The following is a 22125-nucleotide window of genomic DNA, read 5'->3' on the forward strand; positions in this document are numbered from 1 at the left end:
ATTTTCATATGCTTAACAGAAGATTAACTTCAACAGTGAAAAGCCTCTATGTCAAAGGAGCTGTTTTTAATAACTTATTATGAAATGAAGTTGAGATATTGATGGCATATTTTTAAAAAGCAAGTCAAGCAGTGGCTTATTCAAAAATGCCCTTATAACCAGAATTTATAATGAATTAAAATGTGATAGTAAATAATGTAAACTAAAAAAACTATAATTATAAAAACTTTACACTTAGTTGAAAAAGCACATGCATGTAAAATTACATGTTATGAGCAGTAAATTGAATTGAATATCTGTAATAAGAATGTGCGTTTGGTTTTAAATGATTCATATTTTCAGAATCTACACTGGTTGGCATAGAGCAGATCATTTTGTTTGAGATATCTCATTATGTTTGAACTCAGAATATGTTCTAAGATTCTACAAATAATCAGAGTCAAGGATAGATACTGTGTGGCAGTTTTGTGGATCACTTTTACTACCCTTGTTACAGACTGGTGTGTCCTGTGCTTTCTTCCAAATATTGAGCACAGTTTTTGGTCCAATGTATCTAACTCAGCCCCAAATTCATTATAGAAACTGTCAGGATTTTCATCTGGTCCTTGAGCTTTGTTCATTTTTAACTATTTCACCTGTTTCTCAACACCACTGACACTTATTACATTCATATTTTCAGTGGTACAAGGATTTGGGATTTCCTTTGTAAAGGAATACACACACTGATCAGCTAGAACATTATGATTTTGTGTAGATAACAGTGGCAATGTATCATGGCAAGGAAGCAATGAGGCCTTGGTAGGTCGCTTGAGGGAGTTGGCACCACATCTGCACACAGAAGTCACTTAATTCCCATATATTCTGCGGGGGGGGGGGGGGGGGGGGGGGGGGGGGAGCGATAAGCTCTGAAGCCATGTTCGAGTTGCGTGGGGGGGGGGGGGGCAGTAGGGTGGGGGGTCATCACATCAATTAGAACTCATCACTGCATTCCTCAAACCACTCCATCACATTCTAGGCCTTGTAACATGGCACATTATCTTGTTGAAAAATGCCACTGCCATAGGTAAACATGATTGTCATGAAGAGGTATACATTGACTGCAACCAGTTTGCTACACTCCTCGGGCATCATGGTGCCATACACGAACTCCACTGGAATCTTGGTTGCCCATATGAATGTTCCCAAAAGTATAATGGAGCTGTCACCAGCTTATATCCATCCCACAGTACAGGTATCAAGGAGCTGTTCCCCTGGAGGATGATTGATTTGTGCCCTCCCATCAGTATGGTGAAGAAGGTACCAGGGTTCATCAAAGCATGCAATGCTCTCTCACTGTACCAACATCCAGTGCCAATGGTCATGTGCCTATTGCAGTCATAATTGCCAAAACTGTAGTGTTAACATTGGTAGAGATGTGGGTCATCAGCTGCAGAGGCCCATCATTAGGAGTATTCGGTGTACTGTGTGTTCAGACACACTTGTACTCTGCCCAGCATTAAAGTCTGATGTTAATTCCACCACAGTTCACTGCCTGTCCTGTTTTACCAGTCTGCCCTGCCTAAAATGTCGAACATCTGTGATGAGGGGTGGTTGCACAACCCAACGATGCTGCTATCACTTGAATGGGTTTATGTCTATAATAGGTCGGTGGTCATAATGTTGTGGCTGATCAGTGTACATTGTCTGTATGTTATCCCTATTGGAGCGTATTGTCTAATATAGTTCCCAAAATATTTATAGTGATACCTTTTCCAGTCTTGTTTCAGCTATGTATGTGATCTATCTTTTTTCTATTCATGGACATATAAACATTGCCTTTTTTTTTTTAAAAAAAAATAAAGATTTATAATTAAGTCATTCTGTTTGACTCAGTGCTCTGTATTGTTTGTTGACATAAACAAGTTCCTTTCCATTTCCTTAATTCTTTATACATTTACTTATGTCATCAGCCAATAGTACTTTTTTGTTCCTTCTCACTGACTTCAATATTGCTTATAAAAAGAGTGAACAAAAGTGGACCAAATACAGATCCTTGAGGTACACCTCTCTTAATGGCCTCGGTTTCAGGTCAACATCCAGACCCTGTAGTCACATAATGCATTCTGTTGCCATCATATGATTTTATACATTGTGCTGCATCCACATTAGTCATTAATTCTGTATGACATGATGAGTGCACATTAGCAAAATAAGCTGTGCAAAAGCATCTAAGCTCAACATTTTCACAATTAAAAGTATGTGATTTTTCCAGTTAAGTTTGCTGTTTACATGAAGGATCAGGAACTTCGTGCTCTCAGCTCTCTGTAACTCTTGATCATCAAACATCAGAATAATCCTCTGAGTTTTTTGTAACTTGATCAAAATTTCATGCAACTTATCTTGCTTGGGTAGGCAGAAAGGAATTTAAACATAAAACAGTTAAAAGTGTTTGATAAAATATTTTTCATGGCTATGGTTGACAGATTTTGCAGGTGTCATCTGCAAACATAGTGAAATAGCACTCATTATGATTCCTGGCTGCATAAGTAAAAAACATTTAAGGTCCAGTACAGAATTCTGTGGGAGTCTATGATGAATAACACCTAGATGATGTAGCAGCTACTCCCAACATACAATCCTCAGCTTCAAAAATTATTTTCTGCTTTTGTTCATGAGATGGGATTCTGGCAGATTATCCAAGATGCCATACTGCTAAGGTTTTCTCTAAAAGTAATTGGTTCTTTTACAGTGGCACTTTTCGAGAGGGACTTAAACATGCTGGTGGTAAGCCACTTCACAAAAAGGAAATGAAACAAGAGTAAAGAATTACCAGCTTGTCTCATTAGTGCCATTATATTCAGTAATTTTTGGGTAATTTTGCTGACAGTTCAAAACTTATTATGTGATACCATGATATTATTTGCAGTGTATTTAAGTGTAAATACATCCCAAGTTAAGTACATAATGAAAATATGAATTGTCCACTAATGGTCAAATTTTTATTAAGGTTATGGAATACAAGGAAGACCTCAAGTACTACTACAAAAGTGGATATGGCCATGATATAAATGTTGAACTGGGTTGCACTACTCTTAAAGATCTCATGGATCATTTTCAGTAAGTTGTTTGTGTTTATTTTGAATTTAGTCAAAGCCTTATGATACAACAGTAACAATGGCAGTACTTTAGTCTTCTGGTATGCAATCGACATTCTTCATTTGAAACTCAGTACAGACTAGAGCATCATATGTAGTTTCCACAATAGTTGTTACATCAAAATATGCACATCAAAATATGTTACATCAAAATATGCATGTTCCATTGTATAATGGAACATGCATATTTTGATGTAACAGTATTCTACTCTTAAGTTCTTTGAATGTAATACAGGTTATTGATGTGCAATATTGAAATTAAATTACAGCTATGTTTTCTGTCCCATTAGCTACATATATGAGCTGAACATGCCCTCTGTTTGCCATGTTTCAAAAGTTTTTATGACAGTGGAGATCCATTCTGGAAATAAAAACAATAATGTGAAGGACTATGCTCACCAATGAAATGATAAAATAAATAGTCTCTCCACTGTTATTTTTTTCTTTACATTTTACTCTGTTCCCTTTAATATATTCCTTTGTTTTTTTTCGTTGTCATCTGCCTATATCTATTACTGCTTCCCCCTCCTTCTCAAATAAAAAGAATCACTGTTCGTTCTGCTGATGTTATTTACCACTCATCTCCTGAATGTTATGTACAGAAAAAATATTCATTGTGAAGTTTTAGGAATAGCTTTTTATATCAATATTTAGTACATTATTGTTAGGTATTTTTGTTACTGATTGTTGAAGGTAGTATAAGAAACAGAAAAGTATGAATGCTGTAAGAATTTTTTGTTTTAAACCATTCCGAATGTTAAATAGTGTAAGTATTTTTGCCAATGTATAAACTACTAACCAGGAATTTTGTTTCAGAAATCTTGAGTCTAATAAAACTAGTGCTAAAGGGGTGTTTTACTTCACACATTCAAATATGTTGCACATGATGCAATCACGTATGGGTATAGCCAAAGACAGTGAACCTCTAGCACACGATGGCTATAACACAACACAAAAACGGAAATGGAGAACTTCTAAGATTGGATCATTTGCAACTAACATTGCTGCAGTTTTTCTGAAGTAAGTACTAAAATTATTTCAGCATTTTATATGCACTCTGTCACCTATACAACAGTCACAGTAATTACTCATTTTACTCGATGTATGAATGCCTATCCTCATTGGAGTTACATGAAATCAGCAAATAAACTTTGAAAATTTAGCATTTTAAAATTAGAATTTAGATTTTTTTCCAATGTGTTATTTTCCAATAATACCATATCTATCTGGTGATAATTTTTACAAAAAAATGTAGCTTTACTCATATTTTAGAAAATCTTGTTCAATAACTATAAAATAAAGGAACAGCTATTCCAAAAATTCAATCAACCGACATATGTTTGCCACTTTCCTGATGAACATTTCTGTGTTAGTGCAAGAATGCTATATTTATATCTGGACAGGGAATGAAGTAAATAAAATCGAAGCAAAAAATTACAAGTATCAAACTGAAATTCTACAGTATTATACTTTCATATGCAACAAAGCAAGAAACATACTGTTCAAAGTTTTATTAGAATCAAGTAATGTAATGTAATCTAAATTTTCCTGATGATGTCCAAAAACTTTTTGTTATATGGCCAGAAAATAAATAAATATTCTACTATGTATCTCAAATTTGATGCTTTTTTCTTGCCTCACTTTCATTTTTTTCATTATTAAATCCAGGTGTAAACAAAACAACCTTGGTTTAGTGTTCGTTTCTCAGTGAGGTAAAATATGGCAGAGACATGTTTTATCTATATATGGTTCTCGGGCGAGACGTCGGATGTCATAGTGCAAACTCCACAATATTACGTCAACCCAACTGGCCGACATCTTCAGGTGCGACGAACACACTGCTAAGGCAGGACCAGGGACCCCTATATATGCCAGTTTTAGGCAGGAAGTGTGCATGCGTGGAGGCGCCAAATTCGATGGCCAATAGCGACGATATCAGCTGGTAGCTGGAAGGACAGTAATGCCACCTACAGGATGAAGAACCAAATACTTCAGCGCACGTGCGGAGGCTGCCGCCACTGCTCTGCGCTGCCATCAGCCGCCCCAGCGACCTCTGTCGGAAGCCGCAAGCGTGGAGGCTGCTGCTGTTACTCTGCGCTGCCATCGGCCGCCCCACGACCTCTGACGGAAGCCGCAAGCAAATCTGCGCGTCCACGTAGGCGCCTTGATTCTTCTCCCGTTGTCAACAGAAAATTTATGTTGCTGGCGAATCGTCGTCAGTCTCATGACCAACAGTATTCCTCTCTGCTCGAAGCGACTTCAATATGGCCAGTGCTGGATCCCAAGCTGTACTAAGCTGAAAGCCCGTGTCTCTGTTTACAAGATTCGTCGAGTTACGTATTTCCACTGCTTCCTTAATAACACTGTCCCAGTACGAACTCGTCGATGCGAGGAATTTTGTATGTTGATAATTCATAGAATGGCCTGTACTGAGACAATGCTCGGCCACTGCAGACTTTTCTGGTTGCTCCAGACGAGTGTAGCGTCGGTGTTCAGTGCATCTCTCTTCTACAGTGCGACAAGTTTGTCCGATGTACGACATGCTGCAGCTACAAGGAATCTCGTAAACACCGGGTCTTCTTAGGCCAAGGCTGTCCTTAGATGAGCCCAAGAGAGCTCTGAGTTTTGCCGGCGGACGAAAAACACATTTAACTTTATGCTTCTTCAATAATCTTCCTATTTTTGAAGAGACACTGCCTATGTATGGCAAGATGACCATTCTCCTTTGTTCTTCGCCTTCTTCCACTTCCTCACGTTGGGTAACCCGCTTCGGTTGTAAGGCATGGCGAATCTCCCGTTCGGAATATCCATTTTGTTGAAAAACAGTACGCAGATGGAGTAGCTCATTGGATGAGCTGTCTGAGTCTGATATGGCTCGTGCTCTGTGGACCAACGTCCTCAGTACGCCACTTCGTTGCGAAGGATGGTGACAGCTGGTGGCCTGTAAGTATAAGTCCGTATGTGTTGGTTTACGGTACACTGCGTGACCCAATGTGCCATCTTCCTGGACGTGTTGGTACAGAGAAAAGAAGATGGCACATTGGGTCACGCAGTGTACCGTAAACCAACGCATACGGACTTATACTTACAGGCCACCAGCTGTCACCATCCTTCACAACGAAGTGGCGTACTGAGGACGTTGGTCCACAGAGCACGAGCCATATCAGACTCAGACAGCTCATCCAATGAGCTACTCCATCTGCGTACTGTTTTTCAACAAAATGGATATTCCGAACGGGAGATTCGCCATGCCTTACAACCGAAGCGGGTTACCCAACGTGAGGAAGTGGAAGAAGGCGAAGAACAAAGGGGAATGGTCATCTTGCCATACATAGGCGGTGTCTCTTCAAAAATAGGAAGATTATTGAAGAAGCATAAAGTTAAATGTGTTTTTCGTCCGCCGGCAAAACTCAGAGCTCTCTTGGGCTCATCTAAGGACGGCCTTGGCCTAAGAAGACCCGGTGTTTACGAGATTCCTTGTAGCTGCAGCATGTCGTACATCGGACAAACTTGTCGCACTGTAGAAGAGAGATGCACTGAACACCGATGCTACACTCGTCTGGAGCAACTAGAAAAGTCTGCAGTGGCCGAGCATTGTCTCAGTACAGGCCATTCTATGAATTATCAACATACAAAAATTCTCGCATCGACGAGTTCGTACTGGGACAGTGTTATTAAGGAAGCAGTGGAAATATGTAGCTCGACGAATCTTGTAAACAGAGACACGGGCTTTCAGCTTAGTACAGCTTGGGATCCAGCACTGGCCAAATTGAAGTCGCTTCGAGCAGAGAGGAATACTATTGGTCATGAGACTGACGACGATTCGCCAGCAACATAAAGATTCTGTTGACAACGGGAGAGGAATCAAGGCGCCTATGTGGACACGCAGATTTGCTTGCGGCTTCCGTCAGAGGTCGCTAGGGCGGCCGATGGCAGCGCAGAGTAACAGCGGCAGCCTCCGCACTTGCGGCTTTCGACAGAGGTCGCTGGGGCGGCCGATGGCAGCGCAGAGCAGCGGCGGCAGCCTCCGCACGTGCGCTGAAGTATTTGGTTCTTCATCCTGTAGGTGGCATTACTGTCCTTCCAGCTACCGGCTGATATCGTCGGTATTGGCCATCGAATTTGGCGCCTCCACGCATGCACACTTCCTGCCTAAAACTGGCATATATAGGGGCCCCTGGTCCTGGCTTAGCAGTGTGTTCGTCGCATCTGAAGATGTCGGCCAGTTGCATTGACGAAATATTGTGAAGTTTGCACTATGACATCTGGCGTCTCACCCGAGAACCATATATACAACAAGTCCGTCGGGAAAGCCTCAAGCAACACATGTTTTATCTATTCCATGGTAACACAATAGGCCATAAATATGTGTGCTGGAGAGGTTATCAGAATGTTGTGTCTAGCACATCTATAGTCACACAACAAGTTTTTGTTTGCAGTCATAATTTTTGCTCTTTTTGTCGTCTTTATGTGGTTATCTCACATACAATCATAAATATATTTAGAACACCTGTATATTCAGATATTTTGGTGCTTATGTAATAAAGTTTGCTGAAATGTATTAATTATTAAAAAATTTTGCTGAAATATACTTATTTCGCATTTTATTGCACATTGAAATCGACCAAAAACATGACACACTATACCCAGTAAGCACTGGAATAAACATTCTTTACACTTTCAAAGCATTTAGTATTGATAGCATATGCAAATTTTACATAGCTCTGCCTGTTGTTGTTGTTGTTGTGGTCTTCAGTCCTGAGACTGGTTTGATGCAGCTCTCCATGCTACTCTATCCTGTGCAAGCTTCTTCATCTCCCAGTACCTACTGCAGCCTGCATCCTTTTGAATCAGCTTAGTGTATTCATCTCTTGGTCTCCCTCTACGATTTTTACCCTCCAAGCTGCCCTCCAACACTAAATTGGTGGCCCCTTGGTGCCTCAGAACATGTACTACCAACCGATCCCTTCTTCTCGTCAAGTTGTGCCACAAACTTCTCTTCTCCCCAATCCTATTCAATACCTCCTCATTAGTTATGTGATCTACTCATTTAGTCTTCGGCATTCTTCTGTAGCACCACATTTTGAAAGCTTCCATTCTCTTCTTGTCCAAACTATTTATCGTCCATGTTTCACTTCCATACATGGCTACACTCCATACAAATACTTTCAGAAATGACTTCCTGACACTTAAATCTATATTCAGTGTTAACAAATTTCTCTTCTTCATAAATGCTTTCCTTGCCATTGCCAGTCTACATTTTATATCCTCTCTACTTCGACCATCATCAGTTATTTTGCTCCCCAAATAGCAAAACTCCTTTACTACTTTAAGTGTCTCATTTCCTAATCTAATTCCCTCAGCATCACCCGACTTAATTCGACTACACTCTATTATCCTCGTTTTGCTTTTGTTGATGTTCATCTTATATCCTCCTTTAACAGTTGCATACCAATGGGTGGGGTCAGTAACTGACCCCAACGAAGTTTTTAGGCTAAAACTCCTGTCGTGTTCAGTAGTTTATTTAATAAATACATGATATTTATTGTGATTGTAATTGCTACAATTGACAATAAGAACAGCTTTTGGTCTACACTCATTATTGAATTATAGCGATTGTTATAACTGAAGGTGTAGCAGGTCAAGAATCACCACTCGCAGTAAACCGGTAAACAGTGTGGTGAGTGGAAGGTAAAATCTTTGTGGCATTTGACAAAATGTACAAGAAGATGAAATTGGCAGATGATGAAATTAGAAATTTGCTTGAGAGTTCAGACAATGAATTTAGTGGTGAACTATCCAAAAGCTCAAAGAGTTCTGGAAGAAAGAAGTACCTGAAAGATCTTGCTCGTGAACTTTGTGACATCAACATGAAAAGATGCGCTGAAAATGCTGTAGGCCTACACTCAAAATACACTACAGCGTTATCAACTTTTAGGTATGCGTGTAATCAAAATCAAGGTGCTGTGAGCAGAGGAAACAACGTTACGGAGCCGTGACAAAAAGTAACACGTGCAGCTATGCATAATCTGCCAGAAGCAAAGACCATAAGTACATGAAGGCTTGCACTTCTTGCAGGAAGTATATATCCCCTGCACACACCAAGAAAGAAGTAGTTTGTATTGTAAAGTGTTCAGGATGTGAATCTGAGTAATCCTTGTAATTGTGAAATTAATACAAATAAATGTAAAAAACGATTTATTTTTTACTAAATGTGGTGTCACTGCCAGACACCACATTTGCTAGGTGGTAGCCTTTAAATCGGCCGCGGTCCATTAGTATATGTCGGACCCGCGTGTCGCCACTATCAGTGATTGCAGACCGAGCGCCGCCACACGGCAGGTCTAGAGAGACTTCCTAGCACTCGCCCAGTGGTACAGCTGACTTTGCTAGCGATGGTTTACTGACAAAATACGCTCTCATTTGCCAAGACGATAGTTAGCACAGCCTTCAGCTACGTTATTTGCTATGACCTAGCAAGGCGCCATTACCAGTTACTATTGATGCTGTAAAACATGTACTGTCAAGAGTGACATTCACCATTTATGGATTAAAGTTAAGTATTCCATCAGCTACATCAGTTTTTTCTACAGTCTAATTTCCTTGTCCTGTTCCAGACCTCTCGACAGCCTGCGTGAGCTGAAACGCGTGCCTTTCGGCTTCCTCTCATACCGGTGTTGGCTCTCCTGCCAAGCCACAACACTAAAAATGTCCTAGAAACCCTTCCCCCTGTAATAATAATCAACATTTTAATCTTCTAATCTGCCAAAATTATGGAAATACATGAGTAATGTGATTTATCCGAGACAGAGAATGTGTGATGGTTGTGGGGTCAGTCGCTGATCCCTCCCATTGGCATTGGCCAGTGCAACATGCAGCATTGGTATGCAACTGTTAAAGACACTATCCATTCCGTTCAACTGCTCTTCCAAATCCTTCGCTGTCTCTGACAGAATTACAATGTCATCAGCAAACCTCATAGTTTTTATTACTTCTCCATGGATTTTAATACCTACTCCGAATTTTTCTTTTGTTTCCTTCACTGCTTGCTCAATATAAAGATTGAATAACATCGGGGAAAGGCTACAACCCTGTCTCACTCCCTTCCCAACCACTGCTTCCCTTTCATGTCCCTCGACTCTTATAACTGCCATCTGGTTTCTGTACAAATTGTAAATAGCCTTTCACTCCCTGTATTTTACCTCTGCCACCTTCAGAATTTGAAAGAGAGTATTCCAGTCAGCATTGTCAAACACTTTCTCTAAGTTTGTCTTTTCTTAATCTAGTAGGCTTGTCTTTTCTTAATCTAGCTTCTAAGATGAGTCTTAGCATCGGTATTGCCTCACGTGTTCCAATATTTCTACAGAATTCAAACTGATCTTCCCCAAGGTTGGCATCTACTAGTTTTTCCATTCGTCTGTAAAGAATTCACATTAGTATTTTGCAGCTGTGGCTTATTAAATTGATTGTTCGGTAATTTTCACATCTGTCAACACCTGCTTTCTTTGGGATTGGAATTATTATTATATTCTTCTTGAAGTCTGAGGGTATTTCGCCTGTCTCATACATCTTGCTCACCAGATGGTAGAGTTTTGTCAGGACTGGCTCTCCCAAGGCTTTCAGTAGTTCTAATGGAATGTTGTCTACTCTCGGGGCCTTGTTTCGACTTTCAGTACTCTGTCAAACTCTTCACACAGTATCATATCTCCCATTTCATCTTCATCTACATCCTCTTTCATTTCCATAATATTGTCCTCAATTACATCGCCCTTGTATAGAGTTGTATATACTACTTCCACCTTTCTGCTTTCCCTTCTTTGCGTAGAACTGGGTTTCCATCTGAACTCTTGATATTCATACAAGTGGTTCTCTTTTCTCCAAGGTCTCTTTAATTTTCCTGTAGGCAGTATCTGTCTTACCCCAAGTGAGATATACCTCTACATCCTTACATTTGTCCTCTAGCCATCCCTGCTTAACCATTTTGCACTTCCTGTTGATCTCATTTTTGAGACGTTTGTATTCCCTTTTGCCTGCTTCATTTACTGCATTTTTATATTTTCTCCTTTCATCAATTAAATTCAATATTTCTTCTGTTACCCAAGGATTTCTACTAGCCCTCACCTTTTACCTACTTGATCCTCTGCTGCCTTCACGACTTCATCCCTCAAAGCTGCCCATTTTTCTTCTACTGTATTTCTTTCCCCCATTCCTGTCTATTGTTACCTTAGGCTCTCCCTGAAACTCTGTACACCCTCTGGTTTAGTCAGTTTATCCAGGTCCCATCTCCTTAAATTCCCACCTTTTTGCAGTTTCTTCATTTTTAATCTACAGGTCATAACCAATAGATTGTGGTCAGAGTCCACATCTGCCCCTGGAAATGTCTTACAATTTAAAACCTGGTTCCTAAATCTCTATCTTACCATTATATAATCTATCTGATACCTTCTAGTATCTCCAGGATTCTTCCATGTATACAACCTTCTTTCATGATTCTTGAACCAAGTGTTAGCTATGATTAAGTTATGCTCTGTGCAAAACTCTACCAGGCGGCTTCCTCTTTCATTTCTTAGCCCCAATCCATATTCACCTACTATGTTTCCTTCTTTCCCTTTTCCTGCTCTCGAATTCCAGTCACCCATGACTATTAAATTTTCATCTCCCTTCACTGCCTGAGTAATTTCTTTTATCTCATCATACATTTCATCAATTTCTTCATCATCTGCAGAGCTAGTTAGCATATAAACTTGCACTACTGTAGTACGCATGGTCTTTGTGTCTATCTTGGCCACAATAATGCGTTCACTATGCTGTTTGTAGTAAGTTACCCACACTCCTATTTTTTTTTATTCATTCTGAAACCTACTCCTGCATTACCCCTATTTGGTTTTGTATTTATAATCCTGTATTCACCTGACCAAAAGTCTTGTTCCTCCTGCCACCAAACTTCACTAATTCACACTATACCTAACTTTAACCTATCCATTTCTGTTTTTAAATTTTCTAACCTACATGCCCAATTAAGGGATCTGACATTCCACGCTCCAAGCCTTAGAATGCCAGTTTTCTTTCTCTTGATAATGACGTCCTCTTGAGTAGTCCCCACCCAGAGATCCGAATGGGGGACCATTTAACCATACAGTAAAGCTGCATGCCCTTGGGAAAAATTACGGCTGTAGTTTCCCCTTGTTTTCAGCCGTTCGCAGTACCAGCACAGCAAGGCCGTTTTGGTTAGTGTTGCAAGGCCAGATCAGTCAATCATCCAGACTGTTGCCCCTGCAACTACTGAAAAAGCTGCTGCCACTCTTCAGGAACCACACATTTGTCTGGCCTCTCAACAGATACCCCTCCATTTTGGTTGCACCTACGGTACGGCCATCTGTATCGCTGAGGCACGCAAGCCTCCCCACCAACGGCAAGGTCCATGGTTCATGGGGGGGAGCTCTACCCATTATACAGAATTAGTTCAAACTTTTTTGCATTACCAGGTTTTTCAGTGTGGTATGATTAAGTAAAATCTTCATGTTTTCAAGCCACATCAACTGAAATTAAACTTTTTGAGCGCTCAGTGACTATCACTGCCAGTTCATTCAGCAGCTATAACTGTTGGCACTAGGAGGGGCAAGGTATCCTAATCGTATGTGTGAAGTGGCAGAGTCAGAATATTCAAGAAGTTATCTGAATTAACATATGTTTACTATCCAAACAATTGCAGGTAGCAGCAGTTCAGTATCACTCAACACTCTTTGATGTAGTAACCTGTGGAGCAAATGGCTGTTCTGTGTAATTGGTAATGGCTTCAGTTCACGTAGGGAGCACCTGACTAGATCTAACTCCAAAACACACCAAGCTCATTGTAAGCATACAAGATCAGTCCAGAGTGAATATCAAAAGAGAGAAAACTGTAAAACAAGCAACAGTCAAACACTGCATGAAATGGCATAGTCAGCAGGCTTCAAGTGATAACAGGCAAATGGCAATATGTGACCATTCACGTTTATTTTACCACATAACTTCACCAGAGAACACACCCTCTGTACTGATGATGCTGTGGTGTATGATAGGGGTCAAAGTTGAGTGACTGTAGGAAGATACAAGAAAACTTAGGCAAAATGTCCCATTGGTGTGATGAATGGTGGCTAGCCCTAAATATAGAAAAATGTAAGTTAATGTAAATGTGTAGGAAGATCAAGCCTGTAATGTTTGGGTATGTTTTTACTAGTGTCCTGCTTGACTCAGTCAAGTCATTTAAATATCTGGACCTAATATTGCAAAGCTATATGAGGTGGAACAAGCATGTCAGAATTGTGGTCGGGAAGGTGAATGATTGACTTTGGTTTATTGGGAGGATTTTAGAAAAGAATGGTTCACCTGTAAAGAAAGCTGCATGTAGGATGCTGGTGCAACCTATTCTTGAGCACTGGTTGAGTGTTTGGGATCCATACCAAGTCAGACTGAAGGAAGTTTCAAACAACACATAAGTGTTATGGAGATGCTTCAGTATTCAAATAGGAATCGCTGGAGGGAAGGCGACGTTCTTTTCGAGAAACATTATTGACAAAATTTAGAGAACCGGCATTTGAAGGTGACTGCTGAGTGATTCTATTGCTGCCAACATACACTGCATGTGAGAACCATGAAGATAAGATATGAGAAATTACAGCTCATTTGGAGGCATACAGACAGTCATTTTACCCTTGCTCTGTTTGCGAGTGGAACGTGAGTGAAAATAACAAGTAGTAGTACAGTGTACACTCCACCATGCACTGTACAGTGGCTTGCAGAGTATCTGGGTAGATGTAGATGTACACTTGTCTTGCTCCATCTGCGAGTCTCAAAAATTTACATCTAGGCCTATCTGCTAACTGCAGTAGCTCAGACTATTTATCAATACTGCAGCTTTGTAATTGATCCTGAAAATTATCAGTTACAGGACCCTTCCTGCTTTAATAAGCACAGGAGACTGCAAGTGGCCAGGTCTGTGTGAATCACTGAGAAAGGGAGAGGTGGAGACAGAGAGAGAAAGAGAGAGAGAGAGAGAGAGAGAGTGAGAGAGAGAGGGGGGGGGGGGGAGGAGGGAGGGAGGGAGGGATGCTGTGATCCCCACTAGAGGATTCTGTGGCATCTCCATTATGATCAGCATGTTATGGAACAAGTGGTGCAGTTATTTGCACTGTCCAATCATATACTCAATTCTGCTGCTTGAGATTTCCTGTGGGGCAGAGGTGTAGGGGACTGGAAATGGATCAACCTCAAGTGACACCTCACTGTTTCACAGATTGATCGCTGCTGTTATGTGCAATTCATGATGGGGGTCACAGGGGATGGTGGGATGGGGGGTTGCCAGAAGTGGCTTAGGCAGTGGCAAAGGTTCCACTTCCATTGCTGGTTGCTGTAAACCCCTTACATCACTGTAAGCAGGGGCAGGTATGGAAATCATACTGATGGTAGGAGGTAGACTGTGGGTTTGGTTTGTTACAGACATGGTTGCCCTAGTCAGCAGTAGGGTGAGGTTATGAGGACTGCCCTGACCAGACATTGTTTTGATGCTGCATTATCTATTCATGCCTGGCCATTGACTCACAAAACTGTTTGAATTTGCTTTATATAATAAGCAGTCACAGCTTTCCATAAAACAGTTAAAATAAAGCTTATATCTTGTCCAGAGAGTTAATATTTATACACTAGTCAAACATTAAAGTAAACCTGTTAGATTATTGGAATTGGGAAGGGAAGCAATGCAGTGATAATCACACAAATCATAACACTCACATAAAGAATATTATTCATATATTTCCTTCAGCATCAGACCACAGAACTTTTTGAGTAGCTACTTGGTTCTGTAGTTTCCGCATTCCATAATTTTCATTTAGGAATGTAAAACAGTTGTACAAAATTCATCTGGGGTGTAGCATAGTTTAACTTCATAAAATTGCTAAAGCATTTGCTAATAACTTTCTCATAAACTTTCCTTCTGAGTATGTTTTTAGCTGTCTATTACTGTCCTATTTTATTATATACAGGGTGTTTCAAAAATGACCGGTATATTTGAAACGGCAATAAAAACTAAACGAGCAGCAATAGAAATACACCGTTTGTTGCAATATGCTTGGGACAACAGTACATTTTCAGGTGGACAAACTTTCGAAATTACAGTCGTTACAATTTTCAACAACAGATGGCGCTGCAAGTGATGTGAAAGATATAGAAGACAACGCAGTCTGTGGGTGTGCCATTCTGTACGTCGTCTTTCTGCTGTAAGCGTGTGCTGTTCACAACGTGCAAGTGATCTGTAGACAACATGGTTTATTCCTTAGAACAGAGGATTTTTCTGGTGTTGGAATTCCACTGCCTAGAACACAGTGTTGTTGCAACAAGACGAAGTTTTCAACGGAGGTTTAATGTAACCAAAGGACCGAAAAGTGATACAATAAAGGATCTGTTTGAAAAATTTCAACGGACTGGGAACGTGACGGATGAATGTGCTGGAAAGGTAGGGCGACCGCATACGGCAACCACAGAGGGCAACGCGCAGCTAGTGCAGCAGGTGATCCAACAGCGGCCTCGGGTTTCCGTTCGCCGAGTTGCAGCTGCGGTCCAAATGACGCCAATGTCCATGTATCGTCTCATGCACCAGAGTTTACACCTCTATCCATACAAAATTCAAATGCGGCAACCCCTCCGCGCCGCTACCATTGCTGCATGAGAGACATTCGCTAACGACATAGTGCACAGGATTGATGACGGCGATATGCATGTGGGCAGCATTTGGTTTACTGACGAAGCTTATTTTTACCTGGACGGCTTCGTCAATAAACAGAACTGGTGCATATGGGGAACCGAAAAGCCCCATGTTGCAGTCCCATCGTTCCTGCATCCTCAAAAAGTACTGGTCTGGGCCGCCATTTCTTCCAAAGGAATCATTGGCCCATTTTTCAGATCCAAAACGATTACTGCATCACGCTATCTGGCCATTCTTCATGAATTTGTGGCGGTACAAACTGCCTTAGACGACACTGCGAACACCTCGTGGTTTATGCAAGATGGTGCCCGGCCACATCGCACGGCCAACGTCTTTAATTTCCTGAATGAATATTTCGATGATCGTGTGATTGCTTTGGGCTATCCGAAACATACAGGAGGTGGCGTGGATTGGCCTCCCTATTCGCCAGACATGAACCCCTGTGACTTCTTTCTGTGGGGACACTTGAAAGACCAGGTGTACCGCCAGAATCCAGAAACAATTGAACAGCTGAAGCAGTACATCTCATCTGCATGTGAAGCCATTCCGCCAGACACGTTGTCAAAGGTTTCAGGTAATTTCATTCAGAGACTACGCCATATTATTGCTACGCATGGTGGATATGTGGAAAATATCGTACTATAGAGTTTCCCAGACCGCAGCGCCATCTGTTGTTGAAAATTGTAACTACTGTAATTTCGAAAGTTTGTCTGCCTGAAAATGTACTGTTGTCCCAAGCATATTGCAACAAACGGTGTATTTCTATCACTGCTCGTTTAGTTTTTATTGCCGTTTCAAATATACCGGTCATTTTTGAAACACCCTGTATGTTTATGGTATAGGTATTCCACAGATTAGCATGTGAAAGTAAATCACTTGACACTGCTCTTTTTTGCAGGTGTACTGAAGGAGATACATATCGTGTAATGTTCTATGTAGCCGAAAATGTGGCAGACATTGAAGGTTGTCAAGTAGGCCTTTGTTCATGGGATACTGTGAAAGCAAAATATGCTGACATAGCTGAAAAATGCAATCTGGATTTCTGCAATATGAACAGAAGTGGAACAACTGGAATTCACAGAGTCCCATGGTTTTATGCATTGATAAATGCAATTATAGTCATTTTGTTGTTGAAGAGGAATTAAGTAAGAACACTGTATCATTATGTAACAATAAAAATTAATGTATAAAAAAATTACCATTGTCATGATCTGATGATCACAGCATTTTTTCTTCTCATTACACATTTCACATCAACAATCTTAATTAGCCATTGATAGTATTAAATGATGAAAGCTCCATCATTGCTGCACGTTGAAAATCAGTAACACAATTAGGAAACACAGTTAATATGCAAAGCTACTAAACACACTAATTAATTTTAAATACAGTTAATAAATTAATACATATTTATTTACATGGAGCTTATTACAATAGTGGATATAGTCATTGTCTTACCAACTAGTAACCATTAATAGCCATAGGAAGCTTGAACTATAGTTATTATCTTGAAAAATTATCGGCATTGTTTAGTTCACAGAATTCTTTTATAGTGTAAAATAAGTTACCTGTCAACCAGTTATATGTCTTACTTCGAGATCTTTTAATGACAAGAACTGAGCAAACTGTGGCAATTTATTGCAGATTTTACAAGAATTCAGACAGTTCTCAATTTTTGTGAACCTGTGCCTTGGAATACATCTGCCTTCTGTCTGTTGTGGTAGCTATATATTTCTTCTGTGACAATAGGCTTCATGCTGTTGTTTTGGGTAAAGACTACACCTATGCAAAAGAACTTCTTTACAAACAATCACAACAACAAGTCTGCTAAAATGAGGGCATCAGATCTCACACACTGTTGGATAGGATAAATTATTCATCCTTTTAGTACCATATTATATTTATGAATGTAACTGTTGCTTTCAAACTGTGACTGAATGTTGGCAACAAACTTAATAAGGGAGTAAATTTACTGTGATGTTGAAAGTATGCCCAACTGTTTAAACCTTCCATAGTTGAAACATATTTTTTATGTACTTGGAAAATAAAATGTCAAAAACTGTCCCCTGTTATGATCAATAATACATTTTCATTACCAAAGAATTTTAAGCTGAATGATTTTGAACCTATGACTTTCAAAGTTAAATTTTTGTTTCTGTATTGATTAATCATGATAGCAAATATTACAAAAAGTATAACAAATCAGCACCAAAATATATTTATTCTCATGACAATGGAAAACATGAAATACTGCACACAAATTTTCAATATAAAATTTCAAGATGGCTTTGACATATCAAATAACGATGTTTCCTACGTCTATGAAGTCTTCTATGGCATATACATTGCATTAAATACAAATTAGATACAAACTAGGGGAACCACTAAGCAGGTGCACCCTTAATATACCATAAGCACAGAAATATGTAAAATTGTGTTGCAAACAGAAAAACTGCTAAACAAGTACCGGTAAGCTTTTCACCTAAAGACCTTCTTCTGGAGTAGACAACACACACATTCACACAAACACAACTGCCACACACATGACCACTGTCCTAGGCCACTGAGGTCTTATCAATATTCTGTCCTGGATTTTAAATGGTTTGATTTGGAATATATAAAATTGTTATTTATGCAAAATCTTACTGGAAATTGTAGCTCAGTTGTTTGCAGTTATGTTCTTGATTGCAATAATGTAATTAGTGTTACTGAAAGATATGGCAATTAAAAGAAAAAGATAATTAAAGTTATGAGCTGTCAAGCAGCAGTGAAAGAATTGTGAGCTAAGAAGCAACAGGGGAGTTATTGTTACCAATAATCTGAAAGCAGACATCCCTGAATTTCCAAGAAAATATTTGAAATTATGTAAAAGTTGTTAACTTATGAAATAATAGATATCTAATGTTCAGATCTTCCAAATTTCAGTCATCTTGTGGTACTTTCTGTCCTTTGTTGTATAATGAAGGAATAGAAATCACCAACACAAGATACATTGTGCACAATTTATTCACTAACTGCAAGAACACACTCTGAACAAATGTGAGATACCCACACAATATGAAGTTGGCAATGAACATAGAACTAAGAGTCTGCAAGATAAAACTTACAAGGAACACTTCCCTAGATAGTGCGGAGCATGGAGAAGGAACTGAATAACTGAATGTAAGGTGCTATCTGTGACAAAATCTTGAAGCCATGTAGGTGAATGAAGCTGAGGTCCTGCATGAGAGTGAGGAAGTTCATCAAATGGAGTGAGATTCATGAGCTATGGGTGGAAAGAGGCAACAATAGATTTAGGCTGTTGTGGTCCTGCTCAGCGTTTGGACAGAGCTTGAAGTAGTTCGGTAGCTGTATGTGAGTTGTTGAGGCATCATGTTGCATTGGCAGAGAGACAATGAAAATGAAGACAGTGCCATCTCAGATCTTAATGGGGAAGTTGTCAAGGTTAATGTCTGTGATGTCGGTGGTAAACAGTGTATCAGGTGGGGGTGAAGAAGTAGAGATGGGGGGTATCACACAGAGGGGCAAATTCAAAGCACACTTCATGAGCTGTGTCTCATATAGATGCCTTGCTGGAGAGAGAGATGTCATTGACTGTGGCTGGTGACTCTGTAGAAACAGGCATGTATAGGTCATTAGCAAATGACCAGACTTGCTTTAGCCTATTCACTGATACTGTTTGGTGTTTGCTATTTAGTAGTATGTCTAATGCGTTCTGTCCCCAGTAGATCCTCTTTGTGTGTGGCATGTATTCTCAGGAGGATCCATGGTAGAACCTCCAGCCAGGAAATGTTGTGACATATAAGTGCTGCCTTAAGAGTGCAGTGCCAACACTCCACAAGGCCATTGCTCTGCAGGTGGTAGGCAGTAGTATGTAACTTGTCAAAACGACATACGAGGGTCACTCCAAAAGAAATGCACACTATTTTTTTTTAAATCCATCTTTTATTCTACATGTTTTAAAGTTTTAGTATGTAGATACACCTCTAGGAACAATATTTTCATTTCTCCACATAATTTCCATCCCTGTCAACTGCCTTACGGCATCTTAGAACCAGCGCCTGTATACCCGCACAGTAAAATTCTGGACCAACTTGTTGGAGCCATTTTTTGGCAGCATTCACAAGGGAGTCATCATCTTCAAACCTTGTTCCACAAAGAGAATCTTTCAGTTTCCCAAAGAGATGATAGTCACATGGAGCCAGGTCAGGACTGTAAGGTGGGTGTTTCAGAGTTGTCCATCTGAGTTTTGTGATCGCTTCCATGGTTTTTTGACTGACATGTGGCCGTGCATTGTCGTGCAACAGCAAAACATCCTGCTTTTGCCAATGTGGTCGAACATGACTCAGTTGAGCTTGAAGTTTCTTCAGTGTCATCACATATGCTTAAGAATTTATGGTGGTTCCACTTGGCATAATGTCCACAAGCAAGAGTCCTTCGGAATTGAAAAACACCATAGCCATAACTTTTCCAGCAGAAGGTGTGGTTTTGGATTTTTTTTTTTTTTTTCCTTGGGTGAATTTGCACGATGCCACTCCACTGATTGCCTCTTCTTCTATGTTGAAAAATGTTTCATCACCTGTCATAAGTCTTCCAAAAATTCATCTCCACCGTTCTCGTACTGTTCCAAAATTTCGCTGCATACCTTTTTTCTTGTTTCTTTGTGAGCCACTGTCAATATCCTGGGAACCCACCTGGCACAAGCCTTTTCTAACGCCAACACTTTCAGTATTCTGCAAACACATCCTTCCCCTATCCCAATGTAGCATGACAATTTGGTCACTGTGATGCGTCTATCAGCAGTCACTAATTCGTTAACTCTCTGCACTGGAGTGTGTGCAGTATGAGGCCTGCTGCTGCGAGGACAATCCTCAATATTGCTGTGCCTGCTTTCATCACATTACCTGCTTGCACACCAACTAACTGTACTGTGATCGACAGCAGCATCTCCATACACCTTTTTCAACCTCTTGTGGATGTTTCCCACTGTCTCATTTTCACAATACAGGAATGCTATGACAGCATGTTGCTTCTGACGAATATCAAGTGTAGCAGCCATCTTGAAGACATGCTGTGATGGCACCACTCACAGGAACAGGTTGAACTAAGTTTGAAAACAAGCGGGAAGGATGTATCTACACACTGTAAAACTATCACACATGCAGAATGAAAACTGTATTTTTACAAAAATAGTGTGCATTTCTTTTGGAGTAACCCTCATAGCTTGCATGGTTGAGCAAATAGAGATGATCATAATTGATGGTCCTGACTGTTGGTTACAGATGAGAGACACCTGAAGCAAGACATCCAGGAGTTGATGAAGGCATGGGCAATCAAATCAGCTGTAATATTGGATAGAGGGTTGGCTACAACCCACCTCATGATGTGGTCAGTGAATGAGAGTACATATCAAAAGTCCTCAGAGGGTGAGGGCAAGGCAATGATGTCAATAAGTACATAACATAGGCATCCTTTGGGAATGCTAAATTGTCCTAGGAGGGCTGCACATGTTTTCTGACTTTACTTATCTGGCAAGGGATACAGGCAAGCATTCGATCACGACAATCATTCTTAATTCCTGGCCAGATGAATCATTTGGTAACCAGTGTCTTGTGATCTTGATGCCTGGGTAAGCAAGATCATGCAGGTATACAGACACTGTTCATCAGAGAGAGGGAGGCACAACTAGTCGGAGAGTACCCCTTGAGGTGTCGCACACGGTGGGGGCAGACAACCCTGGTAGTATATACGACTCAAGAGTCAGTGCAAATTTTGTGTCCTTTAGCGTGTCTGTAATCTTGGTACTGTTGGATTGTAGCTGTGCCAACTCATCCTTGTCAGTGGAGAACATGATAATGTTTATCCTGGACAGATAGTCAACAACAGCACTATCAGAACCGTGTATATAGAATACATATGTAGAATACTGGCTGATTAGGCCCAAGTGCCACAAGCTTCAGGGTTGAACATCTTTTCTATGATTGCAGATGGCATCTGCAAGGGGCCAGTGATCCATAAAAATAGTAAACTCACAATGTTCGATATCATCATGGAAGTGTCTGACTGCCTTATCGACCATGAGGAGTTTACAGTTCAACATCGATCACTTGCATTGTGCAGACAAAAGTTTTTGTAGAAAATCAGAGAGGCACAGGTGCATACTGATGTGCTGTTGCAAAACTGTGCCTATTGATGTATCTTGAGACTGGATTCCATTAGGAAAATTGTACACCATCACCACACAACAAGTAT

General features: G+C 40.3%; 1 protein-coding gene across 2 annotated transcripts in view; it reads left to right on the forward strand.

Moving 5' to 3' along the window:
• LOC126457953 (multiple inositol polyphosphate phosphatase 1) overlaps positions 1–17091 on the forward strand; it is a 311376-nt gene extending 294285 nt beyond the window's left edge. For both annotated transcript variants that reach the window (XM_050094684.1, XM_050094685.1), the window contains exons 8-10: positions 2987–3096; positions 3951–4154; positions 16772–17091. In XM_050094684.1, coding sequence (XP_049950641.1) covers positions 2987–3096; positions 3951–4154; positions 16772–17018 — 561 coding nt within the window. In that variant the 3' untranslated portion in view covers positions 17019–17091. The remainder of the gene's footprint in view (positions 1–2986; positions 3097–3950; positions 4155–16771) is intronic.
• The last annotated feature ends 5034 nt before the right edge of the window (positions 17092–22125 follow it).

Source organism: Schistocerca serialis, chromosome 2 (genome assembly GCF_023864345.2).
Source record: "Schistocerca serialis cubense isolate TAMUIC-IGC-003099 chromosome 2, iqSchSeri2.2, whole genome shotgun sequence".
Classification (NCBI taxonomy): domain Eukaryota; kingdom Metazoa; phylum Arthropoda; class Insecta; order Orthoptera; family Acrididae; genus Schistocerca; species Schistocerca serialis.